This window comes from Ammospiza nelsoni, chromosome 4 (assembly GCF_027579445.1).
Source record: "Ammospiza nelsoni isolate bAmmNel1 chromosome 4, bAmmNel1.pri, whole genome shotgun sequence".
Taxonomy (NCBI): Eukaryota; Metazoa; Chordata; class Aves; order Passeriformes; family Passerellidae; genus Ammospiza; species Ammospiza nelsoni.
Genome location: NC_080636.1, coordinates 55852499 through 55879136, shown reverse-complemented (window position 1 = coordinate 55879136; position 26638 = coordinate 55852499). Strand labels below are relative to the sequence as shown.

Sequence of the window (26638 nt, the reverse complement as noted above, 5' to 3'; positions counted from 1 at the left end):
TAATAACAGATCTGTCACATCAAGAGGTAGGGAGCCATAACAGCATGGTTTAGAGCCTTTTTCCTTGTGCTCCCTCTACCACAACTTAGTGTGACAATTGCATGAATCAAAACTGAAGCAAAGAGTCTAAGGATGTAAAACCTGGCAGACAACTATACTCCAGCTTGAAATGCCATCTTGGTATGTATTAACATGTGCTTTGCATGAACTGAAGGACTGGAAATATAGCTGAAAGAATGAGTTCTGAATGAGCAGAAGAGGGAAGCTCCTTTTTAATAAATGATAGCCAAAAATCTACTTTCTTCCCTTCAAAGCTTTGGATGTTAGTGCTGTCTTCATAGCTGGATCCCTGCTGCCCTCTAGGAATTTTTAATGAAATATTGTCAGCAGTATGACCATACCTGTATTGCAAGCTAGAGATTCCTTTATTAGTGTTCAATAATAGTGTTACTGAAAACACTTCAGATTTCTACAGGGACTGCTGGATTATCATTTCTTATTTTTGTAAGACCTTCAGGAGTTCTGCAGAGCCTCCTCATTACTGCAGTGTTCCTCAAGGCACTGGCAAAGTAAGAAGAAAGTGACTTTAAATAAATTAATAGATCAGATTTTTCATGCATTGATCAACACTCAGTGTCAGATTTCCAGTAGAGAGATTGTGTGCAGCAAATCTAATAGAAATGTAATTTCCATCATTAGAAAGGAGTTCTACCCTAAGTACCCCATAGCAGGATATTTAACATGGCATAGCATTGGACGTAATGGCTCTGTGTGTTATAATGCGATCTAGAGTCAAAGCAAAACCCAAACTGGGAAGGAAGTTTAATTGCAAACTGGCACTTTGTACCTCTGACAATAAGGGTCAGTATTGATGCCTCATCATCCTTCTTCCTCTCATAGGATGGAATAAGTGATATGAAAGCATTGTGTGGGATCCAGCCCCTGTTATGAAAATAGTGGATTAAGTAATTGTCTGTGCTTAATGAATGCAGCTTGGTTAGCTGGGATTAGTCCAGAGAGAAGTGCAATGAGAATGCCAAACCCTGGGCAACTGAGTATCCTGGAAGGTCTTTCTAGGGGATTACAAATTTCAGTTTAAATTAAAAAATACGCTGAAATTTGTTTAAGGGATAGACCCTCAACAAGTGATTTAAGACAATATTGTAATTAATACTTAAGAAGTGGAAGAAGCTCCACCATGATTGATGTGAGTCTTAGAGGCACAGAGCATCAAAAGTAATACTTGAGTATCCTGAATTCCCTGCAGAGAAATGGCACATGCGCAGCAGAGCACAGCCTGGCTGTTGGCAGGGCCCATTCTGCTCTCACATCCCGGCTTCTCGGGGCAGCAGGAGGCAGTGGGGGATCACAAGGTGGAGTTTGTGTGCTGCAGAGGTGAGGCATGGATCATTGCCTGCTCTCCAGCCCTGTTTTCCCAGGATTCATGCACTGAAATAAGCTCAGTGGTACTCAGGTGCTTCTCAGCAGCAGGAGGGTTTCTGGAGCAGGTCCTGACACAGTGTGCATGTTGAGTGGAGCTGCAAGAGCTGGCTGCAGTCTGGGCTCTGGCTGCTGCATTCATTCTCATAGTTAAATTCATTTTTACATGTGACTAGAAACAAAAAGATATGTTCATCTTTTTTGAAGACCAGATGAGAAGGACGGCAGTGTCTTCCATAAAATTGAAAATGAAAGATTCTTTTTGGGTAATGTGTTTTGTTCTAGTAGGTTTAGTTATGCATTCTTTCATGACATGATTACCATTGATATCAGTAGCTGTTTGAGATATAAACAGCAGTGAGATTTACATTTTTATCATAAGTTAAAAATCAGCATGCAAAAGCCTACTATAACTATGCTTGGACAAGTTTAACCCTACTGTTCTCAGTGGAAATATTCCAAACTTGCACTTCACATTGGGGTTAGGATTGGCTGGTTACTTCTTGTGTAGTCACATAATACATCTGTCATCCTGTGCAGTACAGAAAAGTCTTGATGCAGAAACACGTTTCTATTTATATGTTGTAATCAATGAAACATATATAACAGATGTCTGAGGTGAAATAAGCAGCTTAAAGTCAGAGCTGGTGGAAGCTAATACAAATCCCTGTAGTGAAATTAGGGATGTAATTTGCTATGGACTGATTTACAGGAGGGAAAATACTATCACCTACCCAGAGCTGGTAAGACACATAATGAATTTATGGTTATTGCTGTTAATGGATGTCCTGAAAACTGTGTGGCTTGCATCTGGCTCCTGCAGTCTAGCACATGAGGTTGTTAGAGAGGGAATTTATTTGTTCAGGGGCAGATAAATCCCCAGCACCTCTTTGAGCAGGTGGGACAGATTTTTGGCAAGTCTCAAATCAAAGAGGAGGAGCACCCTGGGCAGCCTCTGTGAGCAGAGCATGGTGTGGGGACTGGGTCACAGGGTCACTGCAGCCACTGACCCTGTGGCTGTGCTGAGGTCTGTGCCCCACTGGTTATCACTGCTGTGTCACTGTAATACTTTGGGATTTCCCTCCCCAGGTCCCCACGTTGCAGTGTAACATCACTGCAGTCTCAGTTCTGGAGGTGTAGGCTTTGTTTTTTTAAACTTGAAATATTCCCATGTTATTTCACAAAGATCAGTGGCTGTCAACCCAGACAGGTTCTCTGTGCCCAGTTTTCTGTTAACAGACTTTAAAAGCATCACTTGGGACCTGCCCTTCTGCTGGAATCTGGTGGATTCTGCTACCAGGTCTCACACGCCTGCTTGGTGATTTTGGAAACCTCAGGTGCTTCCTGTGCCCTCCCGCTGCTGTGTTTCAGTTCTGGCTGTGCTTTCAATGGGAGTGCAAGGACCTAGGTCTGGTTAAGGGCACAGAGACAAGCCTCAGTCCACTGCTGCTGGGCTGGTACAGCCTGCTGGAGTCCTCAAGTCTGTCCTTCAGGAAGCACTGGGGTCTAAATGCCCTTTATTCCCGGTGCATAAGCAGCCAGATGCTTATCTTCCTGTGGCACATACCTGAGGCTTTTGTTCTCACAGGAGAAATTAATGCTTCTCCTGATAAGTGTGGCTCCCTCCTGTTGTGTGGCCAGTGCCCCCCACCAGCCAGGGGGGAGTCAGGAGCTGTGCTGAATCCCTAGCTCAGCTTTCCTGTTGAAACTGGACCCTGAAGCTGGGGATGGAATGGAGGTTCCCACTAAGCTTGAAATGCCTCCACTGCTATCCACTCAGGGGGACATGGAGAACTGCTGAATCAGTTCTTTGCACGATTTACCATCATTTTTAGGAGTCTGTAATTTCATTAATTTCTCTGATAGAGGAGTTATGGTTTGGATTTACTTGGAATTTCTGTTGTTGTTGTTGGAGAAATTTTGTTTCTATTTTATGAATCAGATAATTTGTCACTCTGAATTTCAAGCACAGACTGTGTGGTGTGTTTACAGTATTTTCAGCAGAGGATTGAGGCTGAGAGCAGCTTCATGACCACATGCAATATGCAGTTCTTTCAGAAGACAGTGTTTTTTATATCAATAACCATCATATGTGCCTTGAAAACTGGTGTGTCAGTAAATATCTGTTCTTGTGGTAGGCCAGTGAAAAGTCTGTGCTTACTTGACAGGTGTAAATTCTGCTTGTCTAGCTCTCTGTAACCTCACAGACCACTCATGGAGCTTATTTTGATCAGCAGTTGAAGTAGCTCCTTCTTTTCTAAGTCATCACAAACAATGAAATATTCACAATGAAATATTCATTAAATGTCTCTGATCATCTTGGATCATTTGCAGATCACATGATAGAAAAAGTATTGAAATTGTGTGCAGTAAAGGCTGTATTGCACATCAGTATAGCAGCCTTTTTTTTCCTGGTAGTGCCATGGGGAAGACTGTACTGCCTGCAGCAGTGTGCACATGCAGGGTATGGGAAGGACAGTCTATGTCTTGGGGAAGTGTACCCAAGTGTCATCAGCAGGTGGACAGGATGGCAATGTACTTATTCATCACACTGTCATCTGAAATTTTGCATAGGTAATTTTCTGTGTTTTCATCAGTCTTTTGTAAATTTCTAATGCTATGAAGCGTCTGGGTCCTGGCATCCACAAATGACCAAGTAAATTACTGGTTCCCAAAACCTGGCTGTGATACTTGTCTATTTCTCCAGTATCTCTTCCAAAAACAGCTCTCTGAATATTTTTTTGCTTTATGGAGTCCATGGTCAGGATCAGGAACTCCTTTATGTTTAAATTAGCATTTCAGGGACTAAAGACAGAGGAAGTGGGTTTGGGTAGAGAAAACATGTTTGTTTTTTAAATAGTGTCTCTACTACACTTACCCAGGTGAGAAAATGCAAGGTTTTCTTTTAGAACTTGAGCATTCTTCCTCCCTTCACTGAATGCAGCCTGGGAACAGTTTCAGTGTGGTTTGTCCTTGGAGAGGATTTGGTTTTTTAAGTGGTTGGCTCTGCAAATCCCACAGTCTCCCTCAACTTGCTCCTTTCTACACTAAGGGTTTTGGCTTACACCAGGTACTATATGCACTGGGATAACTTCTTTGGATAGCATTTCATTCCTTTAAAAAAAAAAACAATTGCATGCACATCAACAAAATACCCAGCAAAGATGTCTTTAGATGACAGCTACATTTCAGTTCCCAGATGTATGTCATAACCCTAGAATGAAGTTCCTGATTCCACTCAACTGAAGTGCTTCACCTCACCCTTTCACTGCAGAGAATATTCACCCACTGTAGTTTGTGATGCAAATGACATCAACCTGCAGTTTCCTTCTAGCCCTGTATATTGGGGTGGGATTAGCAGTTTATCCCAAGCGTAGTCTGGAAGCATAACTCTTCTCTAATGGAATTGCCTATTGGTAGCCCAGCACTGGAATCAGACACTGAATTCTAGGGCAGGAAAGGCAAGTGCCCCTAGTTACAGGATGGCATGCAGGCAGCTGATTTGAGGATGCAGCTACCACCTTTCATGATTTAACTCTTGCAAATTATCCTTGTGAATTTACTATCAGATTGTTTTTCTGTGTGCAGGCAAGATTTTCCTGTGTGCAGTGAAGGTACTTCTGTCTCGCCATCTTAAGTGTCCTTCCAACTAATCAGATAGCCATGCTGGGAGTGAGATAAGATGTGATTTTGTTTTGACTGCCTCCAAGGTCAGAGCTGTTGTTTGCCTGGCTTCAAGCAGATTTGGTAGGCTGCTGATATCCGTGTCTGTCTTCTTTTGATGATAAGCCTCCTTTGTCCCTTCGAGGGAGGGGAGAAATGGAGAGGCCAACTGCAAAGAAGCATGTGTTTTCCAAGGCACTGCAGGTGAACTGTATGGATATCAGAGCAAAAAGCTGTGGAGCTGCCTGGAAGGTTGCTTGTGACCAGAGCTGCAGGCAGCACACAGGAGTAGTGCATTTTGAGCAGTGTTTCCCTATTCCCACCTGTTGAACAGCCATGGTCTCTGTGAGAGCCACACATCCACACTGGACATGAGCAAGGGCCAAGGTGAGCTGTTGGCAAGGTATGCAGAGCTTCCTGTGGTGTTCTGGAGTTGTGGTAAGCCAGGCTGTGATGGTGATGGGACGTGGTGGGAGCAGCCCATGTGCTGGACAGAGCCAAGTTCAGCTGGGGACCCTGGCAAGTGACAGTAGGCAGTCTGTTCCATGGCTGAGCTAGCCCTGGTGATGTGTCTGTGACCTCTGCAGCAGTGTGGGGAGCAGTAAAAGGGCTCTCTGGTGCATACCAGTACACCTTATCTGCTGAGCACTGCCTGCTCCAGGATGGCTCTGCAGCAAGGTTGTGCTGTGATTTCTTTCTCAGTGCCTTTAGAGAGAGGCCACTTGTATGAAAGTCAGCTGAGAATGACCATCTCCTGAAGGTGTGGGGCTGGCTCTTCCTCCAGCAGTCTGAGGGAAACCTAGCAGCCTCTGACACAGCAGGTCTGGTGCCCAGCTCTGGGTGGGTTTTTCCCACTTGTGTGCTTAAATACTAATGGGAACTCAAGTGGTTCTGCTGCAAATCTGAGAACAGACATGCTGTCTGGGAGGTTCAGTTTTGTTTGGTGGTGTCCCAGAGAAATTCAGTTTGCTTTGTAAACAAACTCTTGTTCAGAGGTTTTACTGAGGCAGCGTGCAGCTGCTTCCACAGGCTTGAAGCCTTATTTTAAAGCTTAGCAAAAGCAAATAGATGGACGTGTTGGTCAGACATGCCTGTGTTGCAGCTGCCCCTCACCAGCAGACAGTAGGGTGGAATATTTCATGCAGTCATGTGGGTATACTGAATTTGTTGAGTAAGTGGAGTAAAGTGACTGTAACACTGGGATGTGCAGTGGCAATGTGCTGGTGTATAGGTGTTGTACCTTTTACAGTGAGGTGGCACATTATTTTAATATAAATTTTATATGTATTTTTATAATTATAACTGGCCCTCATGAGCAGATCTCTTCCTGAGCTGGTGTGTTTTATGGAGCTGTAAGGGAAGTTTCTGTGCTGCTGTTGGGAGGGGATTGTTGGAAGGAGATACTCCTGCCCAGTCTCAGGATGTCCTCTCTTCTCTCTCCTGATGCAGTATGAATGGGCTGTGTGCATCTCTTGGTTCTTCTCTGGGATGGGGGGTTTTCTCATGTCATGGGAGGATGAATGAAGCTGTTCCACAGGTGCTGCAGTTGGCTGTTAGATTTCAATATGCTTTCAGCCTGGGAAAGGTAATACACTAGCAAAGTTAAAGGAAGGGAATATTGCAAGTGGTTGGGTTTATGGGATACCTGAGGTAAATGGAGTAAAGCCAATGTATAGTTGGCTGGATGCTCACACATACATATAGATGTATATCTGGAGAGTTGATCAGAGTAATTCTGGAGTGGTTGGAGAATCCCAGGTGCTTTAGATTTCTGGAGCCTAAACAAAGTGTCCAAGTCCTGCTGTCAGCCACCCCTCCCTTAGCATTTCCAGATGTGTGTCCTTGTCCAGTCAAGCCTCCTTGGAGCTGAAATTGCATCCCCATTATCCCATTCTCAGAGGTCACTCCTGAGATCCCATCTTAGCACAAACACAGTCATTTGTGGCCTCTCTCCACAGGTAATAACCTTGCATTTTATGAGTTATGTCTTCAGATCTGTGAGGTCAGGAGAATTAATCACGTTAAAAAAAAAGAAAGGCAAAAAAAGGTGGCTATACCTTGTATGGCAAGAAGGCCTCTCTTCTAAGCATGGAAATATCATTCCCCATTTTAGCTAAGAGTTTAATTTTTTCCTGAGGATGTGGGCTTCAGGAGCATCATGCAGTGGGAGACTTGTTCTTATTTATGCTTTGGAAGCCACCAGTTTCGATGTTGGGATGGATGTGTCAGGATTTCACCCCAGAAACAGGGATCCATTCCTACCCACCCATTCTTGTGCAGATAAACACCTTAATTTCATCACTGCATACTGGAGCAGAGCTGTTGGACGTGATAGCAGAGTCCTGCTGAGAAGCAGTTACTGAAAGAATTAACCTTCCAGTGACCCAGCCTCTGTGGCAACAAATCTGTCTCCCAGACCTAGGAGTGTGGTGTATATTTTAGTACAGTCATGGAAGTTGCCCTAGAAGGTCAAGAGCAGAGATCTGTGAGCTTAGCTACATGGCTAAGCAAGATCTATTTTAGGGAGAAAAGCTATTAAACTGCAGAAATCTTATTAGCAGTCCTAAATGGTAGACTTTGCCATTAGTTTTTTGAATTGCAATCTTGGTATGTTTGAGTTCTTCAGATTCATTTGAGGCATTCTTCTGAGAATTGTGCCTACATGGTAGGAATGCATAGTGACATTTAGTTTAACAAATTGATTCATTACCTCTAGATTTGTTTACCACTCTAATTGTATCATTATATTTCCACTATCGTTTTGAATTAACTTACACTGTCCCCTCAGATAGTGCTGCCACTTTCATTTTCTCTTCCATGGGATGTTGTCTCCTTTATAATTATTTTATCAGCATTTAAAAAGTGTTTTATGCCAGAATAATAAGCAGAGTAAGGCAGAAGCATTTGCCCCCATTTAGAGTATCTGAAGGTCAGGAAAATGACACAATTTTCCCAAATTCCTGAGTTAGTAGCAAAGAGCTCTGTGACTGTGGAAAACAGGTTTTGCTCATCTATCCTGTGCCTGATTATTGGAATATTCATGTGGCAGTTCAGGCCTGCACAGCATAACTACTGAAGCAGCCAAGTGCTGGGAAAAAGGACAACCTGGTCACTGGGGCACAGGACTGGATCTGTGAGCCTTTGGGACTGTGTTAATCCATTTGTTGATCTGTCAGTGTCCTCCCAGCTGGAACAGAAGTTATTTCTGTAAGTAGTCCAGGCCCCTAAGAAGGAAGGCTCATGGATTACTGCTGCCAGATGCCTTTCATGGCATTGATAGTTAATCCTTCATTAGAGGAGAAATCATGTTCTTTTATGTAAATGAAGTTTAGTTACTCTGTGCATATCAGTTAGAGAACAGATGAATCTGAATGTCGAAAGGGCCATTTCCCCACTCAGTCTCTATCCAAGGGCTAAGACCTGATTCACTGGGAGTGATTCTGCATGAGAAGTGAGTCTAGTCAGGGGCTCTAAAGAGAGAAATCACAGCAGAAAATGCACTCCCCTGCCACAGCAGACTCAGGCAGGAGCTCCATCCTACAACAGGTGAGTGCATCATTTCTCAGAGCCTCAGTAGCCTGAGCACAGGAATGACTTTTCCTGAAGTGTTGTCCCTGAAGTGCCACATGGGTGTACCCAGGTGAGGTTTGGCTTGGCTCATTCAGGTGTGGCTTAGCAGGATGGCCACAGCCAGCACAATTCTCATTATGGCCTAGTTCTTGTATTATGGACCCTGCTTCCCAGCTGGGGTTTTTTAACCGGATTGGAGTTACTTCTTCCCTTAGTCATGTCACTTTTCTCCATCTGTGGGTACTGTAGCGGCTCCAGGTGGAGAGATTTGGCTTTTTGTCTTTTTTAGCTGGGTGTCCTTTGGTCATTCAGCTCAGTTTTCATGCCATTCATTTCAAACAGATCTTTTCTGCTCAAAAAATCCCCAACTACTGGGCTGCCAAGCATAGGTTTCTCCCTTTCAGTGCTGTATAGTCACAGAATAATTTACAATGCTGGGCATTGGCTGATGTATTTAATATGTAAAGAATATGATGAGATTAACTGAATGGGACCATCTGTCAATCTGCAGAAATTAAGTTGTAATAAGTTTTAGTCTCTTTCCCTCTTTGATTAGGCATAATCAACTTGAGTTTTATTTTTTTGTAAGATTTTATTATGGAATAAGAGGTTCTCCTGTGAATTTTGTGCTTTCAACTTCAAAATGTAGCCTGTGTGATGGAAAGGGTATTCCTGTTCACCTTGTAATCAATAAGTGTTTTTACAGTAGAATAATCACAGGAGGCAACACAGAGTTCCAGGGAATTTGCTTAAATCCTTGAACATTTAAAGTGACTTTGTATCCAATTTACTTCTGTAACAGTTTGGAAAGTGACAGGGGAAGTATGTTTGCAAAGGATCACAGAGATGTTTTGAAGAGGGATTCTTTGAAAGGAAGTGAAATTTGCAGTGCAGGCACCAACACATGGTTGGGTCTCATCTAAGCATCCTCTTTCAAGTATTTTCCTTTGCTCCCCTTAATTTTTCATTTTGAAAACCTAAGCAGATGCTGGTACCTAGGAGAGCACTTCTGTATCCCCCAGCACTGGCTGAACAGCCCTTCAAGAAGGGTTTGATGAGACTGGTTGCACTCCATGTGTGTGTAGAAGCAAGGAGACCCCCAATCCACAGCCATTCCTATAGACTAAGGCTGTTCTAAGGCTGCTGTACATCTGTTGTTGCCTTTGGGCAAGGTAGAATTAGAATTGGAATTCTGCTCTGTGTGATTGCATAAAACAGCAGCAAACTAAATGTCTCATTTTGGGAGAGGAAATTGCAAGGGGAAGGTGGTTTTGAACTGGGGGCTAATTTCTTTGTGTCTGATAGATTGACCTCTCAATTTGAGGAGGTTCTGTGGCATGTAGCAGAAGCGACTGCACTTGCAGTGTGATGGGGAACTTCTCTTTACCTGGCAACTGCTGGCTGTACCATAAAATACTTGAAGAAAGAAAGTGCTGTGTCAGGCTCACCTGGGGTTTCTGCTCAGCTCTTGTGAGTGCAGCTGTGCCTCTGGTGGGGCTGTGCCACCTAAAAACACCCTGGTTTTAGGGCAGCCTCCCTCTCTGTCCATGCTGAGTGCCTGGCTACACTCCAGAGGGACTCAGCAGTTCAGCTGGGATAGCCATCAGAGTCTGTGTCCCTGTCAGAGGACCTAATGTGGGAAACCTTACAAGAGCTGGCTCTCACCCAGACTTTGTGATAATTGCCAGTTCTAGCTGTGCCACTGATACTGAGAGTCTTTCTAAGATACCAGAGTCACCTTTCCAAAAAATCACTCAGGATTTGGCAACTTTCATGTACAACATGATACAAGATCCTACAGTTCTCTCTATATTTTGAATAGGTGATGAGTATTGGTGATGCATTGGGTAATCTCACTGGCAAATATTTCTCTCTTATTGATTTATATCTTAACATACTTTTTTTTGGTCCTTGTTTTTTTTAAATATCTTCTGCCATACGTGCTGTGTGGTTTAGGGACAGTGCTCAGCACACTTAACAAGAAAAATACTCCATACCCTCCATATGGAAATAACATCCTCAGTGAATGGTAACCTGTCAGTGAATCAATTACCTTTATTTTGAGTGTTTAAACTTAGTTTAAGCATAAGGCAGAATTTTAAAGGATCTGCCATAACTTGGCATTCAGCAGTTTTGTAGATTCTAACGTAGCTGGAGAATCTTGTTAAACTTCAGTGAAATCTCTTTGTCTAACTCCTAGCTAACATTAGCATTCTCTTCTGTTCTGTGAGGACACCAGAAAGTTGTGGCAGCTTCTGTGGAGTGGCCTTAGTTTACAGTGCACATGGTGGTTATGGACAGTGAACTTCTCAAAGCAGAGCTGATGGTAGTTAAATTCCCGTCTCCTGTTTTGTCAGTAGTAGGTATTTGTACATCATCATCATTAGGTCCTTATCCTACACTTACAACTTCCTCTGGGTTAAGGCTCTGTGTTTCATGAGGGGGCACTGATTATCTAGAGGATAGATGCTGTCTCTTCAGTATTAGCTAATGTCTGCTGAGTCTGTGGCTTTGTTGGTTAATGCATTGTTGTCATCCAGATTGTCAGTGATGGATTTTTTTGTTGCCTTTCCCATTATCAGACTTGGAATCCCTTCACTGGTGCACAGAAATTTGCCAATAATTGTGTACCAAAATCAGAAATGCCTGTTGGTAACCTCTCAGGTTTGTCTTGCAGTCATGCCTTTACTATAAGGAGTCCATGTTTCTTCCCTACCAGAAAAATCAAGGATCTTGAATAACTTATTCTGCTTAATTGCAGATTACTTCATAGATTTACTGATATTTCTTACAAAGTAAATGGTTTGTAGGTACTCACTGTATAATGTCCTTTAAAAAAGAATACTTTGAAATACACTGGGTTTCTTTTTGCAAGCACTTTCTGTTAATGCACTCTGCCAGATATAAGACCCAAGTGATTTTTGTGTGAAAAAACCATTCCATGGTATATGGGCTCCAGCTGTCAAGGCAAAGGTATAGACTTACCCAGATCAGTAGTAAATTCACTCTGGGACTATTCTTGCTCATTATTGAGAGGGGAAATGCAGACCGTATCATGGACATGTCTGTGTCATAAATAGAGCAGAACAAGGCTGAAATGATGTTTTGTTCATCCTGCTCTATTGCAAGGTGTGGAGATGGACAGAACACTAAGCTCTGTTTGTGCTTTGCAGATAACTGGTGTTTGATGGCTCTTTCCACATGAAAGCTGTGCTTGAATCTGACATTTCAGAGACTGAGATGTCTAAAGGACTGGTTGAGCTGATAATTCATTAAGCAGCACACTTTTAAGTCAATATTAAATTGATATCCCAAAATAGTGCCAAGAGGCACAGTGTTTCTGGCTGATTTTAGATGAGCTGTGGAACAAATGTCCTGAGCTGATGACTAAAATCTCCTGCTACTTTAGATAAGCAAGGTTGTCTTATGCTGAGACCTAACACTCTATTAGGTAATTGTTTTTGGCATATGTCAATTAGACCACATGCTTTATTTATTTACTGAACTGCTAAAACATGAATTTGCATTATTAAATAAGTGATGCTTCAATAAAATTACATGTATGCATAATGTATACTCACTCATTTAGGATATTTGCATCCTTTTGCTTTTGTATCTATGCCACAAAGAGCTGTTATTTTTATCTGGGCTCAGATTTGAATGAGCTAAAAGGACTGGCTGCTCTCTGGGGAGATGAAGTGTTTCTGTGTTTGGGTCTAACTCAGTGCAGACTGGAAAGCACCGTGTCGAGAAGCAGGGAGGAGTATGGTCAGTTCCTGATGGAGAAAGGAAACTGTTTTTCTTGGAAGCTTTTGGAAAGACATTATCTATCTAGTTAACAAAATAATTGTCTGTAAAATTAGAAGGTATGCAATGTCTTCCGTGTTTGGGGCAGATCACTCTACTTGTAGGCCACTGTATGAAACAGAATTTTAAAAGAGTGTCTCAAGTTATCACTGTCACATTCACATTTTCTGAAAAATCCCTTTGCCTAGGATTTTTCTCCTGAGAAGCTGAGAAGCCTCAGAGAAAGGGAAAACAATTATTATCCCATTTGCTTCTCCTGTGTTGTGCTCCTGTGGAATGTGTTTGGAGATTGCTTACCCACAGGTGATTGTTCCATTGGATTCTGGTGTGAGTTGTTTTTGAGTCTTTGGCCAATTGGTGCCAAGTTGTGTTGGACTCTGGAAAAAGTCACGAATTTTCATTATTATCTTTTAGCATTGAGTATCATTTATGTATTCTTTAGTATAGTTTAGTATAGCATTCTTTAATATAATATAGTATCATAAAATAATAAATTAGCCTTCTGAGAACGTGGAGTCAGATTCATCATTCCTTTCTGCCACGAGGATCCCAGCAAATACAATATTATGGCTTAGCCACAATTCACTGTCCTGGGATAATGGATGGTTGTCTCCTGATGGAAGTTCTTTTGGCTGACCTCTGTGAAGAAATACCACATGAATTGAGCTGGTTTGTACTGAGTTAATTCCCCACCTTGTGTTGTGCACACAAGAGCATGCTTAGACTGATAAAGGAGCATCTCGATCTTTACCTGCCAAAGGCTCAGGGCATTCCATATTCATGAGGAACAGAGAGCTTAATGAATGGATGCTGAGAGCTGGAGAGCTGAATGAGCAAATGCTGAGAGCTGAAGTGAGCATGTGCTTTGAATGTTGTTCTTGTTAGTCTGTGAGAACAACCTTGCTCTGGCATCCTGACATGCTGGCTTTGCAGCCCAAAGTTCACGTCCCAGTGTGTCTATAGGTAGGCCCTGCCAGTCCCTGGGTGAATTTACACTTGAGGACTGCCATTCAGGTATTGATCCTTCCTTTCTTAAAATCATCAGAAGTTTTAATTTCCTGCTAGATCAAATGTCATACAAATATGTGCTGTGGACCTGACCTTTCAGAAAAATCCATTTCAGGTTGAGTGTTTGCACTTCAGTGCAACTCATGATGAGAGGCTGAAGGGCAAAGAAAGAATTTGGTAGTGCAGGGCAGTCATTTCCCCAGCAGCAAAAGCTCCAGGATCTTGTTTTTTTCCCAAAACAGAGTCCTAAAAGTCAAATTCTTTTAAAGCATTTTTTACATGTTTGACTATGACTACACCAGCAAATGCATGGGACTTTTTCCCCTCTTTCCTTAGAAGCTTAGATATGTTTGCAGAGACTTCCCCTAAAATCAGCTTGGAGATCAGCCAGATTTCAAATAACATAATGCTCATTTTGGTGTCCAACCTGAGAAACTTCAAAGAAGGTTCTTACTCTCAAAAGACAGTAATTTATCTTCAAGATGTGTCATGTGGGGCAGAGAAAATAAGTTGCTGTAGTAATTTGAAATTATGCTTTTCTCTTAGAATAAATAGTTACAACAGGTAACAGTGAAGTCATCCACAAGTTCTTGCACTACCAGTGATGTTTGACATTATGTGACCCTCAAACTCCTCCCTTCATAGGTCACTGAAAAATTCATGTTCTTCTTTCTCTGCTGTTTATTCTAGGAGGTCTCAAACAAGTTCTGTTGTCTGATAGGAACAAAGCTGTTGTTCAGAAAATAAATCTCTCTTGTCTCTGTCCCCAGGAAACAAGCACTGACAATTTGGTCTCTTTTGTGTGTACAAGTTTTAACTAAAAAAGCCACAGTATATTTTTAATGGTTTGTGACATTAGGCAAAACTCTGCTTTATTTTTACTTTCTTTAACTCAAAATTGCAGAGGACAGCTCTTTATGGTTCAAGTTTTGGAAGTAGGGCACTGTAACAGCACTGTACATTTATATAGACAAATGTGGCATGCAATGTTTTTTTTTTTCCTCTAACTGAATCAATATTTTATAAGCCTCAAGTCCTAGTAGTAATGAAGGATATAGAGGAGTGGATATCTTATGTCCAGACTCTTGGCTTTTGTTTATTTATGCTTTTCCCATCTTTCTGTCATAAAAAAAAGCCCACATGAAATTCCATTGCAAGAAGCAGTGTGTGCTCAGGGGCTGGTAAAGTGCAGAGCTGTGATGGGGTCCACACAGATGGATGGACTACTATTAAAACCTGTAAACAAACAGTTCTGTGTGGTGTGCCCTGAGCAAGAAGAGAGATGAGATTTTTTTTCAAGTGAGAGTGGCACTGGGAAAGGGCAAAATACAGAAGCGAGCTGTGTTGGCACCAACATCTTAGAGACAGGGAAGGGTGGGATGAACAGACTCTGTAAAATAGGTGCTACTTGTGGTCTGTGGATGAGGAAGAGGTGGAGGATTGTGAAATCTGTTTGAAGCATAGCAGAAGTTCAAATTAGGAATAAAGGAAGGGAAGCAAAAACGGGAGGGAAGAATGAGACATGCCTGAAAAGATTAAAGGGCTCTGAAAACATTGGAGCTCTTACATTGTGCGAGGGATGATTTGAATTCATGTCTCTCTTCCTTATTAATGATCTCTTTCTCATACAGTTATAACTGTTGATGAGCAAGCATCATAGTTCTTTGCCCAGGCATTTAAGCAATAATTACAGCTATGCAAACGCAAAATGCTTAAATATGGCACTGCTTTTATGCTTTTATTGTGCAAAACACTGAACTTACTCTTACACACTGATGGTGCTGCTCCTGTACCCCTGCAGCACAGGAGAGACCTACCTGTACAGAGTGTTCATTGTGTCACACACGAGGAATTCATTTCCTGAGCCTGATTTCAGATATCTGACAGCAGCTGGTTCAGTGCTTCATGAAAACAGCTCATTCTGTTGAAGCAGCCCTGCTGTCTTCCAGGCATTCTGAAAGTGGGGGAATTGTGCTAGAGCACAATGCCCACCAGGGAATGTACTTGTGTTAGCAATCTTTTGCCACTTAGCACTTAAATTAGGCTTCAGCTTTTATGTTGAAAAGCTAATATGTCCCTTTCAAAAAAAAAATACACCCATAGTTTAGAACACTGCTGTTGCAGATTATTAATGCTGAAGATTGGCTGAATATGAGCAAGAGAATGTTACATTTGTACTGAAGTATTTAAAAAGCAGTATCCTCATTACTGACTTGTTCACAGTTACTTGATTTCCCTTCTAGGAAAATGTCTTAATTCTTTGTGAAGACAGAAATTTAATAGGGCACCTGATTTGGTTTGCTAGTGAAAAAAAGGTGATTTTGATAGGTCTGTATTTCAAAGCTAGATTCCTCAGTGGTGGTGGCATCAGTCAGTTAAAGCGCAAGTGTTTTTTCAGACACGTCTTTGTCCTTTACATGACTCAGCAACCTTGAGCCAAACAATGACGGCAGGTAGAACAGGGCAGTCCTGGGAAATTGTAATTGGAATTGTAGTTTGTAGATCTCCCTCAACACAATCTATTACCTCTCGTTAAGGCTTTAGAGGTAATGCAGCTGTGTAGTGTTCTTCTGAAGACATGAGTTTTTGCATGGTCATTAAGAACCATTGATTGTCCAGACTTTCTTTTTTGTAGTTAAAAAAAAACAAACAGCAGTGACTTGAACTTAGGCTGTGTACTCCTTTCGTCATTCTCAGATGAACAGAGGGAAGGCTATAAATTCTTGGTCAAGTTTTATGCAGTCAGGAAGAACAGGACCAATTACCAGGCATATGCAGAATAAAGAAGCTTTTTGGAATTCTAAATAAACAAACAAAAACACAGAAAAAATCCCAGAGAGAGTAAGTTTCAAGTAGCTTTTTCTCTTTTGGTTTTCAAGTTGGTCTTTTGAGATGCAGCAGTTGCTCAGCCTTCAACATAGATTGTCACTTGCTATGAAGAAAAGTTTTCAATGAATCCTGAACCCAAGAAGACATTAAAATCTCATTAAAATACAATTACATTCTGCAGCTTAGCTCCTTGGTTTGTCTTTGCTCAGCCTATGCTTCAACCAAGCTGTTTGCAGTTAGGGTTTTACACTGTCCCACCTATGAACATGAAACATTTTAGTGTTTAAACTCATCTGCTAGTTCCATGGAAGTTTGAAGGATAAATTGTCAGCTCAATGCAGGAGCCCAAATCATCCTTGAAAGAAGCCATGTGTGATTTTCATCACACTCAAGGTGCACAGGGTTCATCAACAGAAGGAGTGGCCAGCAAAATAGTTCTTGCATTTCATTGAAGTTTAACAACTATGATGGAGTTCCTTGTGTCACTTGAGGATGGATGTATTCCATAGTTTCCAGCTTTGGTATATGGAAGACAAATGTGCAGATTTGAACTGTAGCACATCAGTATGCCAAGTCAGACCTGTGCTTAAAGCAGCAGTGCTTTTACTATCAAGGTTGAGTAACCAAAAATTTCTGGGTTTTTTCTTGAACAAGGAGTTTCATTAGAAAAAAAAAGGAGAATAAGGTTGTTCATATTTTCTCTGATACTGCCTCCACAATTTGCTGAGATGATTTCTGCTCTGGATTAAAATGTCTGAATACAAATGCTTTAAAATGAAAGTTAATGAAGGAAATCCAGGTGGGTTTTTCTAGAGACATAGATTAAGTATGTCAGTTAGTGTACAGTTCATTTGCAGCAAAGGGCAAAATTTAGGAACACAAAGTGTAGTGAATTTGATCATGATTATTGGTGTTTTGCTTGTGAAGAAATACTAATTGGAGTCCTGATCAGAAATGATAAATCACACAGTTTAACCATTCACCTGAACGGAGAAGAGTATGCTGGGAGGTGGTGGAGAAATGGGAGTTTCTGTTTGAATACCATATGGAAGTGCATTTAGTGTATTCATCTGAAACATCAGAATTTTGCTATTTACCATTTTATCAAATTTTAAAGCATCCAAGGAGGAGGATGTTTCTGGAGAAAACTTAGTGAGTTGTCTTGTAAGGCTAGTTTGCCTTTGATATTCATTCAGTTCCCAAGCTGAAGAGAGTATGGGTTTCAGAAACTGTGGCTAAGAGAAATGCACAAGGGAGTAGGAAACTGTTTAACTTTGAAATTGGTCCCCAGTTTTATTTTAATTTTTTGTTTAGAATGAGAATGTTCTTGTGAGGTTGTCCGTGACATTCTCAGCTCAGAAAAAATTGGATTAATCCTAGTTTTTTGATGTTCCTTCTGGGAGAAAATTCTCTCTTAAACAGTTGGTATTAATTTAATCCTTTCACATTCCATTCTCAAGAAATGCTGGAACCACTCTTCACAGGAAATCCAAGATCCTTTTTAAAGGACAAAGGCAATACTTGGTGCAGAGTTCAGCTGGGGTACATCCAGGTAAAGGAAAGGTGTTGGCTCAGACAGGAAGAGTCTACAAAGTAGTAAAAACACCTTTCAGGACTGGGTGCCAGAATGTCTGTGCCTTCTCCTTTAATGGATGGGCTGTAAGCAGCTGCAGAGCTGCTGAGCCTGGTACTTCAGGGAGCAGTCCCCCCTTAAATGCAGTGCCTGCTCCCAGTGGCTCTCCAAGCGGGAGCTGTGGCGCTGCATCACCAGCACAGCCTGGTCCCTTTCTTTTCCCCTGCAGAGTGGATCCCTGCAGGAATTGACCTCTCTGTATTTTAATTGTAGGTTTGGAGTGTGGAGTTTGGTTTTTTATTTCTGGATGCTGGCAAGAGTTGTTAAAATCTCTAGCTGGTGCTGGGGGTACCAGCAGCATCAGTCTGTGGGTCAGTGAGCCCCTGAGCAGCAGGACAGAGCACTGGGCACTGTATGGGTGTTATGGATAGATCCCTTTAATGAATAAGAGCTCCTTTCTGCTGCTGCCAAGGAAATAAAGTGGATTAGGGTCTGGTTAGGGCCACAGGAGTAACATTGTGTGATGGTATATTGTCATTCTGAGACTCCAGACAGTGTAGATCCAATTACTTTTGGCAGTTTCCAGAGGCTGGAATGTACAGGATATACACATCAGTGGTGCAAACAGAAGCTTTTCATCTCAAACATGCCAGAGTCAGCTTCTTTGATCAGGTGGGTTCTGCTCCTTCCAGCTCCTGTGGCACCTGCAAATTAACAAAGGGGAAAAGATGGGGAAAAAGTGGAGTTCATATTCCAGCCCCTTGAGTTGGCTGTGCTGTTCACAACCAGGCCACGTCACACAGGCTCAGGCATTTCTTGGACTGCGAATGCAGGCAGGGAAAATTGAGAGGGCATAACCTGAAACTAGAAAACAATATAGGTAAAATAGGTTATGGTTTGCACATGGAAAAAAGTATGGATTTACATCTGCAATATGACTTCATGCCGAGCACCATTTTCAAGTTGATGTTCTTAATGCTGATATCTGTGATATGAATAGATGTCTGATTATTGGAGATGATGATCTCCTCATGCTTCATTGTGGTCATAGCAAAAGTATTAAATGGAAAAAAGAATGGAAGTGGATGTTCCAAACAATGTCTTTAACAAATCTCCTGCAGAACTACTGAAGATTCAGAAAGGTCCTAATTCTGTTTTTGTTTTTCTGATATTTCTTATCTGTGATGACTTCTTTTCCAAATCATGGTCATTTCTTCTTGTATTATCTTGTAAATTTTGCATTTAAAATATACTCTCACTAAAAATTAATATTTGCAGTAAAACACAAATCCAAGTGCTATTGTGTCCCAAAAAATCTTTTAATGAGGCTTTAGTTAATGAATAATATCTACACTAACACACAAGTAGGAGAACCCTGCAAGATCCAATATTGTGTGTGAAAGAAAGGGATGTGAATTACAAAGTAGCTCCAAAATTGCTATAAAATGAAGAAGCTCTTTCTGTTAGGAAGGCTTCACTTTCTCATTTCAAGGTAATGTAGCCAAACATTATGCTTTCCTTCTCTGCAGAATCAGGCTGATTGTGTGTTGGCTCAGTGGGTGTTTACCTGAGCTAAAGTACTGCTCTGGAATTCACACTGTAAATAAGCTAGCTAGACTTCTGGGATTAATCCACTCTATCTGGAGAACACCCTCCAATTTGTCATAACATGGTAACTTGGTAAATACTGCATCATCTGTTAAGCAAGTATTACATAATCTGTTGAGTTTAAATATGCAGGCTATTAAAAGAATATGGATCAATCTGGCAGCACCTGAGAGTACCATCACGTGTCATGTTTTTTGTTGTCTCTGTAGTGAAAAAGCCACATCACCACTTTCTTTTTTCATTGCTGGATCTGATATGTATTATGTTTATGCATGTTTTTTGGGTTTTTTTTGTGTGGCAACTTGCAAGATCCTAGTCCACTGAAATGAAAAGGAGCTGCAGTGCAATATGATAAATAATTTCTTCAGGTTTTATAAGCCACCAAAAGGATTCAATTGTGGTGCATTATTTTTCTCTGTGCTGTATTTATTACTATTATATTTAATAGCTGTAAGAATATATTGAGGTTTTATGCTTCTGTCCTTAATTTTTGGTCTTTTTAGGGTGAGAACTATACATGATGTGTAAAATACTGTTGAAGTTAACCGAAGGATAGTATCATGTCTCCTTTTTGTCCTTGAATGAGAAATCTGTCATTTTTCTGGTTTAAATTGATATGTAAAAGGTAAAAATGGGGAGCAAGTTCCCAGGGCCTGTGGCTGTGTGTTTTCTGCAGGGCAGGGTTGATGTGGAATGTTAAGGTCTGGGATTCTGATGCTTCCCTGTCCCCTTACCCTTGTTCTCTGTGGTAAAAAGGATAGAACATAGCACGGAAGTAAGACCCTTGTTTTGTCCTAACCTTGTATTGGTATTTCTTGGTATTTCTCTTGTATTGACACTTAAAATAAGTTCATCCTTACTATATCTTAGAAAAAAAAAAAAAAACAACCAGTGTTCTTTAGACTTTTAAACTGTGGTATGGTCTAAAATGTACTGTAGTTTAGGTTGTTGCATTATTTGTTTTGATGCCTTTTTGAGGAACATAGGGCATATGAATGGCTGAGTTTTGGCTGTAGAAAACCAGAATCTCTGTTTACCTCCAAGTTAAAATTTAAGTTTTGAATAATTATGCAATCCTTAAGAATAAATTTTCAGTAGAATCTGCAAATGTCTGGCTTTTGTGTTCATCAAGTTTCAGTTAAGTCTCTTTTACAGTTGTGTGTCCTAGTTCTGTAAAGCCTGGTCTACAGGAGTAATTAATACAGAATACTTGGGGCAGGATTTTCTAGTCCTTAAGAAATTTCTCTTTAAAATCCTAGCTGTGTGAATGCCCAGCACTAAGCATGGCACTCTTCCAGGAGCAGTATTCCTGTTGTAATGAGCAGAGATATTTACTTTAGATATCACTAGGATAAAAATGGGAAGGTAAGAAGCTGGAAAGATGTGAATACAGGACTGACAGGATTTCTAGGTGTATTGCATTTGTGTGTGAAGTACTGGTGTATGCCCTTGGCACAGTGAAAGGGCATTAAAATGCCACTCTTTTTCTGGAAGGGTTTGGCATTCTGCAGTGCTGGAAAGGTGGTTTGAATCCTCAGTGCCCTTGCACTAAGGTGCCTTTTAGAATGGAGATTAAACAGTACTACAGGTCTGAAAACATGGAGCTGTGGCAAGCCAAGCTCTAGTTTTGACCTTCTTGGTGTGGGCCCATTCTTTACAGAAAGGATAAAAAGGCAGCGTGTTCCCTTTTAATCTAATCCTCATCAGAGCCGCCCAAGGCAGCAGGCTGTGCCGTGTCATCTGCCTTCTCCTTAGGTAGTCACAGCAGCACTTGGGTGTATCAAGTGTTACTGCCCTGAATGTGGCACAGTGTGTTCCTGAAAATAAGAATGGAGTCATCCCCGCTTGTTCAAAGCACCCTTATCAGTCTCTGCATTTATTCTCTCCATCGTGGTACAGTAACTGCTGCAAAATTTGCAGTGCCTGTATCAAGTTACAGATTAGTGCAGGCCCCCGTGGTTCTTGGAACAGCATGGGGCTGTTTTTGTTTACTGATGACATTTATCCTCTCATTTCCTTTTGGAAGCATGACAGCTCCTCAGTGTCTCATGGGCAATGTACTTACAGGACCTTCTTTTCATGCCATGTCTGTCAGCGAGCACTGCACAGTGTCCACGTCTGCTTGCTGTGGTGCTTCCAGCAGCCAGAGTGGCAGGAGCTTGGCTGGGCAGGGAAGCCAAAGGGTTCCTAAGGCAATTTTCTTGTGTTGCAGGAGCAGACCGGGAGCGGATGACAGCCAATCATGAGACCTACCTCCTCATGGCGAGCACGCAGAATGACATGGAGGATTGGGTGAAATCCATCCGCAGGGTTATATGGGCACCCTTCGGAGGAGGTGAGTCATGGAAGGAACATGCACTGCTCACAGATGCACAAAGGCTCACAGGGGCTCTTGTGCTGTCTCTGAGTCACAGCCAGGGTTTGCAAGTAAAGAGGAGGATGGTCTAGATCTTTCCAGAACAGTGGAGTAAACATGTTTCCATGCAGAGGGCTCAATTAAAAGACTTTGAACGGTCTGGAACTGCTTCCCTTGGTGAGGGTAGCACATGATAGTGTGAGGGGAAGTTTTAAAGAAGATTGGTCTTGTATGAAATCAGCTTTCCTGCAGGGTAATTCCTTTGGTCACCAGCTGAAAAACCATCCATGGTGTTTCTTAAATGCCTGTTGGAAAAGCTATCAGCAGTTCTCCTGCCAGTGACAGCTAAGAGCAGTAATAGTGTTATATAAAGCTGTGCCTCAGAATATTAGCACTAACAGTGTGGGAATTTGATTGGCATCTCCAAGGATTTCAGTAGTACTGGACCAAAATTTATCATTGGGAGTCTAGTTGCCTTTTTTAAAAGCTCTCTTACATTGAATGGGTTGCAAATTATTGTACTAATTTTCATCATTACTATTCTGGTGATAATATCTATATTATGAGTGTGATTGATACTCTTGCACAACATGTCTGTATGTTAATCAGTCTGTTGCTTGGACCTCTCAAATCTCTGAGTCTAGAAATATTTTCTTATACCTGTATTGCAGCAAGTGAATATTGTTGTCTGCAGATTGCTGGAAAAAAGTCAGGAGGGCAGGATTGTCTGTGCTGTTTCACGATCAAGAAGTGCAGTTATCACTGAAAACTCTTTTTGCTGATTTCTGTCTCTGAACTGCTGGGTAGAACACAGGAGGGAGGAGGATGGACTAATGGAAACTTTAAAGAAAACTTTTCTTGTAAGTCACTCATCTTCCTTTGTGCTTTATTCAGGTCACACAGTGTTTAGGAGAGGACTTTGGCCTCACTGGTGGGCTGCACTGAGGGACTTGGCCAGCTAGGGCCTGCCTTGCATCTCTGAAACATGACTGCCTTCTCCATGGTTTCTCCTGGGAAAATGTGCCTTGAAAAGATGGTGCAAATCCGTCATGTCACTGGCATCTGGCCCTTTATGTTAAATAAGATGGCACAATCCTGAATCTGGGAATGTAGGTCTTAAAATGCTTTAAAAAAAAAGGAAAACATACCAAAAAACCCCAAAACTCACCACGTGAAAGGTTTATCTTAAAAGGCTACAGGTATAGGGACTTGGTTTGGGAAAGAGAAGATATAAGTAGCACAGTCTTCTGTAGTCAGGCTAGGTAAGAAACCTGTTTTTTTACATAGCACAAAGATTACCCATCCCCAGCTCTCTCTGCAGAAAGCAGGCCTTGTGATGAGCTCCTCAGCATTCTCCTGCTCCAGTCCAGTAGCAGCATAAGCTGCTGTGGCAGGAATACATTTGGAGGCTTAGCAGAAGTGGATTTTTCAGAGTATCTTTGTGGATTTTTGTGCTTCCTGCACCACAGTATCTTTCTGTGGCAGATAATAGGAAAAGGCAGCCTTGCTGTTCTCCTGCAAGTGGAGGTGTCTCCACATGTCACAGGCAGGGAGCTGCCATTAGGTGAAACTAAATTCTAGCCCAAGTCAATGAAGAGGGCTACAAATAGAAACCAAATCTCTCAAGTCCTGACCCTGTGCTTTCTTCACCAGCTCCTCATTTGCTTTTATAGGGCAAGAGCTATTTGTGATTTGCAGCTGGGAATCCTTCCAGCCACCAAGAAAATTCTCAGGACACCATCATTGTAGCAGCAATGTTTAATGCCAGTTACTGAGGGAGGCACCTCGCTGAGGATTTTACTTGCTGATTTGCATGAAACTACAGGGGTGCAATCCTTGCATTACCTTTCCAATTCATTTGCAGTTAAAACACTTCCAAGTATGTTTTTATTTTTCTTTTTGCATTTCTTGAGCAGGTATACTGATTCAGGGTTGTTTGTATTGGGAAGCAAACAGTTAACTCCCTGGAAAATGCAAAAATAGCTGGAACATAGTTTAGAGTGTGGTGTTCATGGAGAAGGCTTGACTGTGATAACAAGGCAGAGGCAGTATCCTGGGATGTGTCATCATTAAGAACCAAGTTTCCAACATGTCCTCCATTTTATTCACTACTTGATAGAGCTATCTTAACAAGTATAAATAAATCCTGTTAACTCTTCTGTAATTATGAATGACCAGACACAGTCATATTTTTCTTATCCTTGCTATGGGGATGTTGCTACAGCTGCAGCAACAGTCTGACTCTTCTTAAGACAGGCACTTCTGCCTTAAGATGTCTTAAGAGCCTGCCTTTCTGATCTGTAGCTGCTGAAGTTAAAAATGGTTTTACATATTAAAAAAGATACAGGAAAGTTGCCATCACATGATGACGACTAGCCACTAACAAGTAATTACTTGCAACACAACATTATTTCAGACAGCTAATTAATCAAAACACTTGTTTTGTATCAGCTTCCTGAATTTCAGTGCTTAATGGTAAACCACAATAGCCTGGTGTCACACAAGTCAAGTGCCACTTTGAGTAACATGTGAATTTTCTGGTTCTTTTAAGCAGTGTAAGTAAGCTCTGTGTGTGTGTGCAGCGGATGTGTACAAGCCTTGCTGGGCCACTAACATTTAAAGTTTGTCTGGCAGCAGGAGAAGACTCCTGGTACCAGAGCGAGGAACTCTGTAAATAATTAACCTTATCATTAAATTGTTATTTGTTAACCTGTGCTGGAGGGAGAAGGTGGGAGGGGGGCAGGTGGGAATCTGCTAAGATCATCAGAAACAGGTTGTTTTTTGCACCAGAAGAATAAGGTGACTGTGGAAAGAAAAATCTGAAAGGGAAAAGAAATGCAAATGAGGCAGGCCGTGTAATGCCTGTTTGCACATGAAATTCCCCTCCTGATTAGATTAAAAAGGCAATTTTTTACAGAGCCTGCAAGTAAGCGGGGAGGGAGGAGGCGAGAAGAAGGAGCAGGAGCATTTTAGCAGGGGTGGGTAGTAGTGTAAGGTCTGGCACCTCCTGCAGGAGCCGGGCGCAGCCCGCTCGCTCTCCCAGCCGCCGCACATGACAGGCACAGCCTGAAGTCAACTCAAAGTCACCCGAGGAGCCTCAAACCTGCGCTGCGGCTGCCGCGCCGCGTCCGCCCCGCACCTGCTGCACGCAGGCGGCAGCAGCAGCACTGCCCTGCCAGCCCTGCTGCAAACCCTGCTTCCAGCCCTGCTGCCTGCCCTGCCGCCAGAGCATCCCCGCTGCAGGCACGGATTCCTCAGCCGCTCCCGGGATCCTGCCGGCAAGGATGCGCCGCTGCCGCATCTGACGCGCCTCTCCCCGGAGAGCTCCTGGTAGTTGGAAGGCAATAAAACAAGCGAGGAGCCCGTGAGAGCATCACACGAGGAGCTGGCCGTGTGAAAGGACTTTGGGGAGGAATCTGGTATGGACAAAGAGCTTTGACTGTTATTTTTGCTTCTCGGGTGCGGAAATAAAGGGTGCCAGCAAGGAGCGTTGTATCCTGAAGGATTCTTCTGTGGCCTTTTTGGTATTGTTCTTCTCTTTCCCCTTGCACACCGCACAGTGCTGAGCTTCTGCTGTGGAATTAGTCTCTGCCACTCAGCCTCCTGTTCCAGCTGGGAGGAAGAGGTCTTTCTCCTGTCCATCTGTGCAGGCATTTCTGTTTGAATGGAAGATACATCTTTTTGCTGAAACTCTTTTGTTGTGACATTGCATAATAGGCAGTTGTCTCACTGCAGGAAATAAAAGAAACTAAAGGAAATAGATGGAAAGAAATTGTTCCCCAAAGCAAAACTGAAGCAGGGAAAAGAACATCGAGATCGTTTCAAGCCCTACCCAAGATCTAGAAGACCACAAATCTCCTAGCTCCAGAGGAAAATACACTATTACAAAAACTCCTCAGCAGTCAGTAGCGATGATTAATCGTGGTGTTTTGTCTGGATGCTGCTGGTGAAGGAGAGCTTTGGAGGGACGTGGGGGCTCTGGCCTGTATGATGCCTGAAGACAGGAATGCTGGAGTCCGCAGCCCAGGTGCCTTAGCAGCAGCTCCCTTCATTCCCAAAACTACTTACAGGAGAATTAAGCGCTGCTTTAGTTTCCGCAAAGGTAGGTGTGCTCTGCGCTGTGCTGTGCTCTGCTGCGCTGGGGAAGCCTGGCTTCTGAGAAGGCAAGGGGGTCTGCTCCGTGTGCAGGGGCAGATGAGAGCACCCAAACAAAAGGCATTAAACAATGCATATGCCAACATTCCACGAATGATTTATTTACTCCTTTGTTCATTTGTTTGTAGCTGGCCAGCGGATACTGTCTCCTCTACATAATAGCCATGAATGCGGGAATGAGGTGGAATGAGACAAGATCATTGCAGTGCCTCTGAGCAGAATTGAGTGAGAGCACTGAGGGAATTAGACGTGTGATGCTCTGAGTTGCCTGTTTGGCAGAACATCGGAAAGAGAGTTTATATTTGCATTTTGTCTATGTGGGAGGAGGGAGGGAGGAGAGGGAGCAAAGCAAGGTGATCAATGTTTATCTGTGCAGAAGCTTGAGTCCTTGATTTCAGAGGTTTCTGATGGAATGAAGTGTAGCTCTACAATGCACTGTCCTGGTGCAAGGGCTGCATTGCCACTTCATAGTGCTGCCCTGCAGCCTGCCCTTGCCTTTTCACCTGCTGCATAGAGAGGTTTATAGCCAGTTTTGTTTTGCATTGCACATACCTCTGTTGAAGCAGAGCATGAAAATACTCGAGGTAAAAGGGCAAAGAGGAGACTGGATGTCATAATATGTCAGCTGA

General features: G+C 42.3%; 1 protein-coding gene across 7 annotated transcripts in view; it reads left to right on the top strand.

Moving 5' to 3' along the window:
* The window catches only part of ARHGAP24 (Rho GTPase activating protein 24), a 250779-nt gene that overhangs the window by 198854 nt on the left and 25287 nt on the right, over positions 1–26638 (top strand). For 5 of the 7 annotated variants that reach the window (XM_059470849.1, XM_059470851.1, XM_059470850.1 and 2 more), the window contains one exon: positions 21711–21833. The exons of 1 other annotated variant lie outside the window; for it this stretch is intronic. In XM_059470849.1, coding sequence (XP_059326832.1) covers positions 21711–21833 — 123 coding nt within the window. Of the gene's footprint in view, positions 1–21710; positions 21834–25155; positions 25957–26638 lie in introns of those variants that run through there. One more of the 7 variants, XM_059470852.1, reaches the window with a different exon arrangement.